Source organism: Nicotiana attenuata, unplaced genomic scaffold, assembly GCF_001879085.1.
Source record: "Nicotiana attenuata strain UT unplaced genomic scaffold, NIATTr2, whole genome shotgun sequence".
Lineage (NCBI taxonomy): Eukaryota > Viridiplantae > Streptophyta > Magnoliopsida > Solanales > Solanaceae > Nicotiana > Nicotiana attenuata.
The window spans coordinates 54,491-65,288 of record NW_017674341.1 but is presented as its reverse complement, the minus strand read 5'-3'; the positions used below and the strand labels follow the sequence as shown (position 1 = coordinate 65,288).

Here is a 10,798-nt window from a genome sequence, read left to right as displayed (position 1 = left end):
TATTAAGCTAAAATTGTTAATTGTATTCCATACTATAATTTTTTATAAATGCATCAAAGTAATAAAAGTAGCATGTCTTTTACATAAATTAAACGATAAATGACTAAATTCTCTCCAAATCTATTGGTAGATACTCACATACTGACGAATTTAGAAGCTATTTATGAATGACCACCTAACTTAAATCATAGATAATAGATCATTAAAGAAGAGCAATTTGGAGCATCGAACTAGAGATATTGAGAGAACTAATAAGAACATAATTATTGATATTTGAGAGGGCTAAATAAGATTTTCCTAGCTTCTAAGGGACTAATTACAATATTATCCAATTTACTTTGGTTCTTCCTCTAAAGTGGTAGTTTCTTACAACCCCAAACTTTTTAAAATTGTCGCATTAGCATCACTATTTTTAGAATCTTTCGTTTAGCCAATTGGAATTGCCATTAATCAAGTCAGAAGGAAATTTGACACATCATTTACTCTACTCCAGCGTACAACTAACGCATTACTTCTACTAACATAAAGTAGAAAAATGAAATAAAGTAGATAGACTCAGAAACAAAAGAAGAAAATTCAAGTTGGTCTTTGCCCATCACTGATTTAATGTCATAACTAGCATTAATTTGTAGTAATCTGAACTAAACTGGGATTACATTAGCTACCTTACACAATACTCTGAGTCAAGATTTACTTCTAAAATTATAATTAGTGCACAACCCTTAAGTGTAATACATTTATCAGTCATTCTGAAATTTCTTGTGATTTGAAGAGGTTGAAAGCTATCATAATTACAGTCAAACCTCTAAAACAGCCTCGTTTGTTCCGGATATTTTTGAATGTTATAGCGAACTGCTGTTATAAAGAACATATATTATAACAAAACATGACATTTGGTTCCGAATTTTTTTTGACTTTTATAGTAAAGTGATGTTATATAAGGATACTGTTATAGAGATGTTTGAATGTATATTTAACTCTGAATTTTTTGGTTTAACCATTCAATATTGGAAACTCTATTAATCCTGATTTAAGCCGAATACACTAAGAATAAATCATTTTTATCAAGTTAATCAATTTCTGTAACCCAAAGTAATTACATTAATAAAAATAGGTAATTACGTAGTGATTTGCAAATCATAAAAATAAAAAGTCACTATTAGAACTCAACTTACATCCTAAAAGTTCACTTTCCACTAAAAGAAAATTAAAATAATCATTAACGTATAGTTTATATTTTAATTTAGGACCAAAAGTACATATGCTTAAATTATTACTTAGAAAAAGTAGAAGGAAAAAAAAGAGTTTAGAAACTTAAAAGAGAAAAAAAAAAAGGAAATTCCTTTTGTGTTGAAAAAAGGTGGACATTACAGCTCAGCACACACATTACACAAATACACTTCCCATTTGTCTGTTTTCTTTTGCTTACAAAATATGCAAATTTAGAGAACCGATTCAACCCCTTTTCTTTATTCTCTGCATGGATGTAATGTTAAAGTATTTTACCCCCCACCCCCACCCCACCCTTGGTTCTGACACTGCCTACACACTTCACACATCTCTAAAGATTTCCTCTTTTATTTCTTCCTTTCACAGTTTCCACCCAATTCCTTCTAATTCTGTCCATCTTCCCTGAATTCCACAAGATTTCACCAGTTTGAGTTGTTGACTCTTACAGGTAATATCCTTACACTAACACCCACAATCCCTTTTGGCCTTTTGGTGATAAAAATTTGATCTTTTTCTATTTTGTCCATTTTGTGTGTTCTTTATAGCCTCATTTTTTATTTATTTATCAAGTTTTGAGCTTTTTTAGTTGGGTTTTTTTTTTGTGATATTTGATTTGGGGTTGAACTGAATTCTGTTAAGTTGTTGTGAAGTCTGATCTTACAGTTTTTTAATTTGGCTATTACTAATCCCTTTTGGTGATAAAATTTGATCTTATTTTTTAGTCTTCCTTTTTGCTTCAAATTCGTTATCAAGTTTTGAGCTTTTTTAGTTGTTGATATGGTTTAGTGGGTTTTTGTGTTATTTGATTTGGGGTTGAATTGAGTTATATTCAATTGTTGTGAAATTGTCTCTTATTTTGGAAGTCCAGTTTTCTTAATTTGGAGACCATTGATCCCTTTTGGACGTTTGGTGATTAATTTGATCTTTTTCTTTTAATTTTTTAGTTGTCCTTTGGGGTGTTCGTATAGCTTCAAGTTCCTTATCAAGTTTTGAGCTTTTCTGTTTTTTGTTGTGAAGTATTGATCTTACTCTGAGTTTATTAATTTCATTATCAAGTATGTCACATTATTGTGATTGATTAATTGGTTTTTGGTGATATTTGGTTGGGGTTAAATTTACTTCTGTTAAGCAGTTATGAAGTTTCAGAATCTGTGACTTTTAAAGATAAGATTCTTAGTTGCTTCTTCATTTTTTTTGGGTGGTGGTATTTGGTTGGGAGTGAAGTGAATTCTGTTAAGCAGTTGTTGAAGTTTCAAAAATCTCTGAATTTTAAAGATTGGATTCTTAGTTGTCTCTCTCTTTTGTTTTGGGAGGTTGATTCTTTACTTTTTGATAAATTCTTGCTTTTGGAGAATAATTGATCCGTTTTTGGTAATCTTTTTAAGTGTTAACTGATCTGATTTTCTTAGGCAAGTTTTTTTGGTGCTTCTTTAGTTAATTGATGTTTAGATATTTTGTGTCAAATTTAATTAGGATTGGTTTCTTTTGATGGTGAATCTGCGGTTGTAGGGCACTGAATATTTATTTTATTTATTTAATTTTACACTTTTTCTATGTTTTGTGATGTTTAATCATCTTAGTAGTCTAATTCTTGTTAAATTCATCAGATGATTCAAATGTTTACTCATCTGAATTTGACATGTTTGTACAGCCTGATTTAGCAGGATTAAGTGACCCAAACTGGTGGTTTGAGGTTTTTTTATTCCCTAATGTTATCCATTACTGGATATAGAAGTTAACTGTTTGGATAGCAGTATGATAAGCCATGTTCAGCTTTTTCTCCACTTCGGCATTTATATGAGATTTTCCGTTTTGAATATCTCTTATAGTATTAGATCTATTTAGTTGAGATTTGAATGATGTGCTCCATTGATCTTGTTATGAAATGTGAAAATGGTATTTGCTTAGAGCTTTCATGCATTTTCTCTTACCAAATGAATAATCTTCTGAGATTTTGAATCAGAGCTGCGTCTTCATACCTTGGACTAACTATTCTGGGAAGTGAAAGAATTTTTCAACCCTGGAATGATTTGATGGGGGCGTCAAACTCTAAACTAGATGAAGATAAAGCCTTGCAGCTTTGTCGTGAGCGGAAGAAGTTTGTTAGGCAAGCTCTTGATGGCCGGTGTAATCTAGCAGCGAGTCATATTGCTTATATCGAGACTCTAAAATTTACGGGAACTGCTTTAAGGAAATTTGTTGAACCTGAGGCTCCATTTGAATCTTCAATCTACACTTCAACTAGTGCAACACCTGAGCCACTTGCATTAACTGAAAAGTCTCTTTCCCAGTTTTCATTCTCTTCTCCATTCTCACGTCATGTAGATGCAACTGAGAATGTCCTGCCATCTCCTTCACCTCCAACCTCAAGTCGATACCATGTGAATCACATGAAATTTAGAGGTACATTTTCTAGGAAAGTTGAAGAGAAACCTCCGGTTCCAGTTACTGTTTCAGTTACTTCAAGTACACCGCAGAACTCCACACCTCGTTCCATAGAGAGGCCTGAAGCATCACCTTTTGAAACCCCTCCTTTCCCTTCTGAAACTTCACCTTGGGACTATTTTGGTCTTGGTCATTCTCTTGATAATCATTTTACTTCACAAGATGGAAAGATAGAGAATGGAAATGACACCAGACATCTCGGATATGTGGATAGAGTTCCTGCATCAGAAGATGAAGATGAACGGTATTCTTCACCAGGAAGGGATGATGGGTCACAGGTCTCAGATGATGAATTTGATGAACCTTCCGCAGAAACGCTGGTCCGAAGTTTTGAAAATGTCAATAGAACAGCTGATCATGCTACTAGCAATAGTGTCTCACCTGACATAACCTCTGTGAGAAGGGTAGTTTCAGAAGCCAAGTCTCTGAATGGGGAGAAAAGCAAGTCACCTGATTTGTCCCCACTAAGAGATGCACCCTCAGGACCCGCTGTTGATAATGACATGAAGACACCAGTAAAAGAAAATGATATTGAGAATAAGATTGCACCCAAGGACTTCTTTTTGAGCATAAAAGATATTGAGTATCTCTTCGTAAAAGCATCTGAATCAGGAAGAGAAGTTCCACGCATGCTGGAGGCTAACAAATTTCATTTCCGTCCAATTTTTCCTGGGAAAGAAAGTATGTCCTCTCTCTTTCTCCTCTCATGCCAGATAGAAAATGCATATAAAATGGTCATAACCTTAACTCTGTCTATTTAATCAAGTTGGATAGGCAAGGGAACAAAGTGAGTATTTTGGACGTGAACTGTTGCTCTCTTAACTCTTTTGTATAGCATTCTTTCTGCACTTTTTAATTGATCAGTGATATTTTATCTGTGGCAGGTGGGTCAATGACCAGAATATTAATAAGATCTTGTTTCTCTTGCGGGGACGATCCAAGCCAGGTTCCTGAAGGTAGGCCGCTTAATATAGAGATAGCTGTGGTAGCTTTTTCAGGTTCTACATGTATAATAAATAATTTGTTCAATACATTCTCGAGTTCTTTTCATCCCACTTCACTCTTGGGTCCACATGTTTTCTAGTTTATGATACGGAGACAGGGGAAGCGAGCAAGATATAGGGATGTTCTTTTTCCTTGAGAAGTGCAGATTATTATTTAGATCTGATTTGGTTTTCTAAGTCAATAATCTACAAGAAAACACATTTTAGCTTTTTTAAGTTTTTCTTTTTTTTATATGCTACTCTACTTCGTTTCCTCTTTTCTAGGGTTTTGGGGGGGGGGGGTCTGGTGGTTGGGAAAGGTTATTGGAGGAGGAGGAAATGAGGTAAACGTTCTAAACTAGGAAAAATGCTATCATCTGAACCATTCATCTAACAACATCATGTTCATATTAAAAAGTTGAAGGAAGGGATTACTGTGCAATCACAACCTTGGTCCTGGCCGAGTAGGTGTTCTGATCTCCTTCTTGCTGTCATTTTATCTTGGACACTTTATTGAGTAAACTTTTCTCCATGCTCGTTTGATCGGAATTCTTGCTGTCCACATTATTATGACTTCCTAATATCAATGAAGCTATTGTGTTAATGCATGAATGTGCACTTAGCATCTATTAGTAAATTTGAGACCATGCACGTATCCAAATACACAGATCTGCATTAATCATCGCTATTGCTTGCCGACCATTGTATGTCAAATGATGGTTTTGAAACTTCTAACCTCATCCAGACTCACTCGCTTTAGATGCTCTTATGTATGGCTTATTACTTCAACGTACCTTTCATCATGTTCTCTTATAGCTTTTACGGTCTTTTTTTTTCCTCTATGAAGCTCATCCAGCCGTCTTAAAATTTCTTTTTCAGAGCCTGCCCAAACTTCTGTGAAGTACCTGACATGGCATCGCACCACATCATCTCATGCTTCCTCCCCTAATCGGCTTGGTGTAAACTCAGCAGATGATATTGAGGATGTTACCAACAATCTCTTTGATAATTTCTGTATGGTCTCAGGAAGTCATGCCTCTACATTAGATCGGCTGTTTGCATGGGAGAAGAAGCTATATGATGAACTCAAGGTAAGGTATTGCTTATGTATGGACGATGTATGTATTTGTCTAGTTGTAACAGGGATACATGTATGTGAGCTAGTTAGTTATATGTAAACAACCCATAAGTCTTGTTATGATGATGACATTCCTATGGATGAAAAACTTACCTCTTCGATGTTAGTTTCTGTACTCAGATATTTTGTATGCAAAAAGTATTAACTAGGTTTCATATGGGGTTTAATGAGGTAACTCATAAAAGAATATCCTAGTGGAAATGCTCTTCCCTCCACTTCCCCAAAAGAAATCTAGTAATCTTGATGTTAATTATGTTTCTGCTTTCTTTTTGAATGACAAACTAAATTTCAGTTTCAAAGTTGCCTATTAAGTCAATTTCTTACAGAGTGCATTATTAATCCCTTGAAGCATTAAATTTGCAAGAAGATACTGTAATTTTTCTTTCAGAGCTCTTGACTGATCTCTTGATGTAAACTGGTCAAAAGAAACAATTCCGTAAATATTCTTCCCGTGTTTACATTCCTTTGGTCTGTTAAGATATTGTGATAGACTTTGTACCAACGGTCATATATCTTATTTGGCATAGTCTTCTGTCGAAGTTTCTTACTTGCTCTAATTATAGTTCTTTTGGAAGTACCGAGAGTTTAAATGAGATGCTTTTCCTTTCTCGTATTATTGTCTGAGATATATAGTGTTGTAAATTTGATATTAATCAATTAAGACATACTGAGATCCCAGACTAGAAATCAATGCATAACATCCGATCTTAAAATGGAATCTTGCCGTTATGAAGAGTAACATTTTGCAAAGTGATTGTGGTTGAATTTTTTATATCAACTCTTTAAGAAAAGTTGAAGAATTTATTAATAGACCTTTCAGTTTATTAGCATCTGCTGGTTATATTCTATTTATTCTCTTCTTAATGGTGTTTGAGCTGCTTATTGTAAATATTTAGTCCTTTCTCCCGTATTCTTTAGTTGCCGGCGTACAACTAAATGTAAATATCTTTTGTATTTCAGGCTTGTGAGATGATCCGAAGTGTTTATGATGCTAAGCGTAAGCTTCTGCGACAACTAGAATCTAAGGTAGAAAGTCCACAGAGGATAGACAAGACACGTGCTGGTGTGAAGGATCTTCACTCGAGAATTGGAGTTGCAATTCATAGAATTAATTCCATCTCAAGGAAAATTGAGGAAATAAGAGACAAGGAGCTTCAACCTCAACTGGAGGAGTTGATTGAGGGGTACGTCACTAATGTTGCTCACTATTTTAGCATTGAATATAATGTAAACCTATAGGGATATTCACTTAAATGCACTCCATACGAGGTACTCAATGCATAAAAAAAACTAGTTATATCATTGCACATCCTATAAAGAAGAAAACATGCACTTTAATAGTTCCATGCTTCAGAGATATGGAGAATCTCCGTCAAGTTCTCTCTACCATTATATGTTGAGCAAAAAAATTGGTTTTGCGAATTTTCACCAGTTTTGTCAGGAGAGAAAAGCTCTCCTCCTCACAAAAAAAAAACAGCATTCTCACACACGTATGCTCATGTTTGAAGGAGGATGGCTTTTGAAGGTTAATGGTTGGAATTATTTTCTTATTTTATTGTGCGCGTGCTAACCTGTTCCTATGACAGATTGAGGAAGATGTGGGAAATGATGCTCGACAGCCACAAGCTTCAGCTCCATATCATATCAATAGCTCATTCCCCTGGAAATATGAAGATCCTTATTCACTCAGATACTCGTCGGCAGATCGCCATCCATCTTCAAAATCAATTGAGTTCTCTATCTTCAAGTTTTACAAAGTGGATTGTCGCTCAGAAGGCATACGTGGATGCTATAAATAAGTGGCTCCACAAGTGTGTCTCCCTCCGCCAGCAATCATCCAGGAGAAATAAAAGAAGGTTGCAACCTCCGCCACTCAGAAACTATGGCCCGCCTATTTATACCACCTGTTCTGTCTGGTTGGAGATGTTTGATTCTTTACCCACTAAAGAAGTTTCGGATGCTATGAAGGGCTTGGCCGCTGAAATTTCTCACTTCCTACCGCGGCAAGAGAAGAACCAAGGGAAGGGTACAAATCATCATCCTCATGGAAGTGATCCAGCTCTTACCCCACTGAGAGATGATTCTCCTGAGGACTGGATAACCGGCTTTGATCGTTTTCGTACAAGCTTGGCTTTTTTTCTTGGGCAGTTAAACAACTTTTCTGAGTCTTCTCTGAAAATGTTTACTGATCTCCAAAAGGCCATCCAAGAAGCCAAGCATAGTTATGCACTGCGAATGAATTCCCAATCATAAAATGGTCTTCTGAGAAACAAATAAGTTGCAAAATGTGAAGCAGCAGCAGATACTGAAAGGCAGGCTGAAACTCTGAAAAGATACCAGTGAATATAGCAAAGCAAGGAGTATTTATTCTGTCATTTGTACAGGGAGGTAAACAAAAGGGAATAATTCTTGGAGCATCAATATATTTTTGTTGAATCTTGAAATAAAAAAAATCCCTATATAGTGGCTGTATATGCATATTTTGAAATGGGGCAATGGGAAGGTAAGGAGTTTAGAGTAGTCATGAAGAGAGCTGTTTATAGGATAGCAAAACATGTACATTACTTTGATGAACTCAGTTACAGTTTCATTAAATATTTTCCAGTTCCATGTTTGTTTCTATTTTATGGAGCTTTCCCAAGTCGTTTAGAGAAGTTTGGGTGTGCTAGAAAATCCCTCAATATTGCAACCCTCATCGCATAAGTTAACTTTTGCGGTTGAGTTAGGTCTATATTTATTTCTTAACAGAGGAGGCAGACTCCATATGAATAGCTCCCCCAAGACTTGCTCTAACTTGAGTACCAAATAAAACATGCAAAGCTATTGTCTTTGAGATGAAGCATTACTAATACATTCATTATTACTAGATTAATTGCTTGGCTTGTCAAGTTGTGGTTTAATGATTGTTCCTACGCCTTCTTTTCTTAATCACAAAAGTTCCATACCTTCCCAACGATGTAGTTATATCAAAATAGTTAGACAATTATCTTGATGCCCTATCCACATTTCCGAAAGGCCCTTGATATTGGAAAGGCAGAGGGGTTGGATTGGGCCTTACAACGACCTCAAATTAACATTAGGCGAACCACTTCTAGCACTACTGCAAGATATGTTGTTGGTTGGCACTGTAGTCGAGCACCGCAATGCAATCTGCATATAAAGTCACACCTCTCTAGTCATCCATTATAAAAATCAAGTTTTTTTTTCCGGAACTGATTTTTAAGTTATGTTATAGTATATATATCCTCTATAACAAGAGTAAACTGTATCAGAACAAATGATGTTGTTATAGAGTGGTTTGAGTGTACATGTGATATTGTTGGTTGAAGTTGGGGGTGCATTGTTCTTCTTGTTGTCTTGCCGTTTCAAGTTCTTGTTCACGAGCAAAGTACAACTCCATTCACATAACTTGACAATTTAGGACTACGAGATTGGCTGTTGTTGGTCTAAGCACTCGTTGGAAAACTGTGTCAAATTGGACAAGTTACCTATGAGAAAAACAAATCGAGGCTCGTGAATATATCCCTAAACTTGCAAAACATGCCAGGGGAAAAATGGAAAAAAAAAAAAAAAAAAAAAAGAGAAGAAGATAAAACTCACATCAACCGTGTTCAATGAATCCAAAAAAGTATTTATTTTCTTCTATGTAGAACGAATTAATTAAATTTTCAGTTTATAAATACAAAAAATTTCTCCTTATATAAGAAAAAACTCTTTCTTGTATCACTACATAAATTAAATATGACTAAAATGTTCAAGCCCTCTACCAAAGCCTCACACTATGTTTACAATCTTTGGAAACTATTTTAGATTTCTCCATTAAAGTATCCACCGTTATGTCACACTTAACTTTAATGGTAATTTCCCACGTCTTAACGGCTCCAACCTTGATCTTAACGGGCGCTTTAATGTTCACCCTAAACGGCACTTTCCCTTGCTTCTGTTCATTCCTTAACGCAGTCCTAGTGGCGCTTCCAAGCAGGACGTTTGATCCCTTCAACGGCGTCTTAAAAACCGTTACGTTATTCGTTGGCTGATAAAACGCCGGCAATTCGCCGTTAGATAGGTTAACATCGGAGTGGAATACAGTAACGGAGCTTCCTTTCCGGTAGTAAATTCCGATCTTGTTGTTAGGGTTTTCAGCTCGGACAGTGACGTCAAATGCAGGCGATACGGAAGACGATGACGTGAGGTTGAAATTCTTAATCGCGATGTTGGAGATAGTGTACTTCGGCGCTTCAGGGCGGAAAACGAGGTAGAGAACGCCGGCGGTGATGCCGAGCGCGATAATGAGAATGAGGAGGAGAGAGAATGTGTAGCAAAGGCATAGGCAGCAGCAGCTCCGTCGAGGTTTCCGTTTAGTCAGAGATTCATAACGGCGAGAATTCTCCGGTGGAGGATACCGGTAGATTTGATCCTTTGGCACTTGAACTACATACGTTCCCGGCGGTGGCACAGGCTTTGGAGACGCCGGCTGCGGTGGTTTTGTAGGAATTCCTACTTCGCCGGAGTTGTGCGACGACGGCAGTGGGCTCTCCGGCGGCGAATCTCGAGGATGTACACGATCAGCCATAGTGTACTTATACAAAACTATAGATACAAAATATGGAGTGAGAAATCAGAACAGAAATGAGGTGAACGTTGTTGTGGAAGAATGTGAGCAAAGGAATACCGGAAATGAATGAGGTTATGGATTGTGTGTGATGCGTTGTATTTATATTTATAGTAGTGCGTGTATACGTGTAATGAAAGAAAAACCGCGTGACATGTTACACGCAAGAGGTGGATATATTAAATTTGGGTACAATTCAATATTTGAAGACTACAGTTGTAAAGCACAAAACGGAAATTAACAGAACTTGGAAAAAATAAGAGAAATATCAATCTTAATTATCCATAATGGAAAATTTGGTTTTATAGATCTTTAACAAATATATAATTTTTTTCATAAAAGATTTTCAAAAAATAACACAAGAAATTTGTAAATAAAACATATTATTAT

At 36.0% G+C, this 10,798-nt stretch overlaps 2 protein-coding genes across 2 annotated transcripts; one reads left to right on the top strand and one right to left on the bottom strand.

Moving 5' to 3' along the window:
• The first annotated feature begins 1,455 nt into the window (after positions 1 to 1,455).
• On the top strand, positions 1,456 to 8,437 carry LOC109218461. The gene is made up of 6 exons (XM_019382830.1): positions 1,456 to 1,678; positions 3,194 to 4,356; positions 4,560 to 4,631; positions 5,538 to 5,749; positions 6,757 to 6,980; positions 7,383 to 8,437. The coding sequence occupies exons 2-6, from the start codon at positions 3,264 to 3,266 to the stop codon at positions 8,047 to 8,049; spliced, it is 2,268 nt and encodes a 755-aa protein (XP_019238375.1). The 5' UTR covers positions 1,456 to 1,678; positions 3,194 to 3,263; the 3' UTR covers positions 8,050 to 8,437.
• A 969-nt stretch (positions 8,438 to 9,406) lies between these two features.
• On the bottom strand, positions 9,407 to 10,500 carry LOC109218463 (NDR1/HIN1-Like protein 3). The gene has a single exon (XM_019382831.1). The coding sequence runs from the start codon at positions 10,367 to 10,369 to the stop codon at positions 9,560 to 9,562; it is 810 nt and encodes a 269-aa protein (XP_019238376.1). The 5' UTR covers positions 10,370 to 10,500; the 3' UTR covers positions 9,407 to 9,559.
• Between the last annotated feature and the right edge of the window lie 298 nt (positions 10,501 to 10,798).

Excerpts from the sequence above, each read along its gene's own strand:
- LOC109218461 (XM_019382830.1), top strand. The coding sequence starts at position 3,264 with ATGGGGGCGTCAAACTCTAAACTAGATGAAGATAAAGCCTTGCAGCTT. Across the intron at positions 4,632-5,537 it reads TCCAAGCCAGGTTCCTGAAG|AGCCTGCCCAAACTTCTGTG; the intron begins GTAGGCCGCTTA and ends TTTCTTTTTCAG. Across the intron at positions 5,750-6,756 it reads AGCTATATGATGAACTCAAG|GCTTGTGAGATGATCCGAAG; the intron begins GTAAGGTATTGC and ends TTTGTATTTCAG.
- LOC109218463 (XM_019382831.1), bottom strand. The coding sequence starts at position 10,369 with ATGGCTGATCGTGTACATCCTCGAGATTCGCCGCCGGAGAGCCCACTG.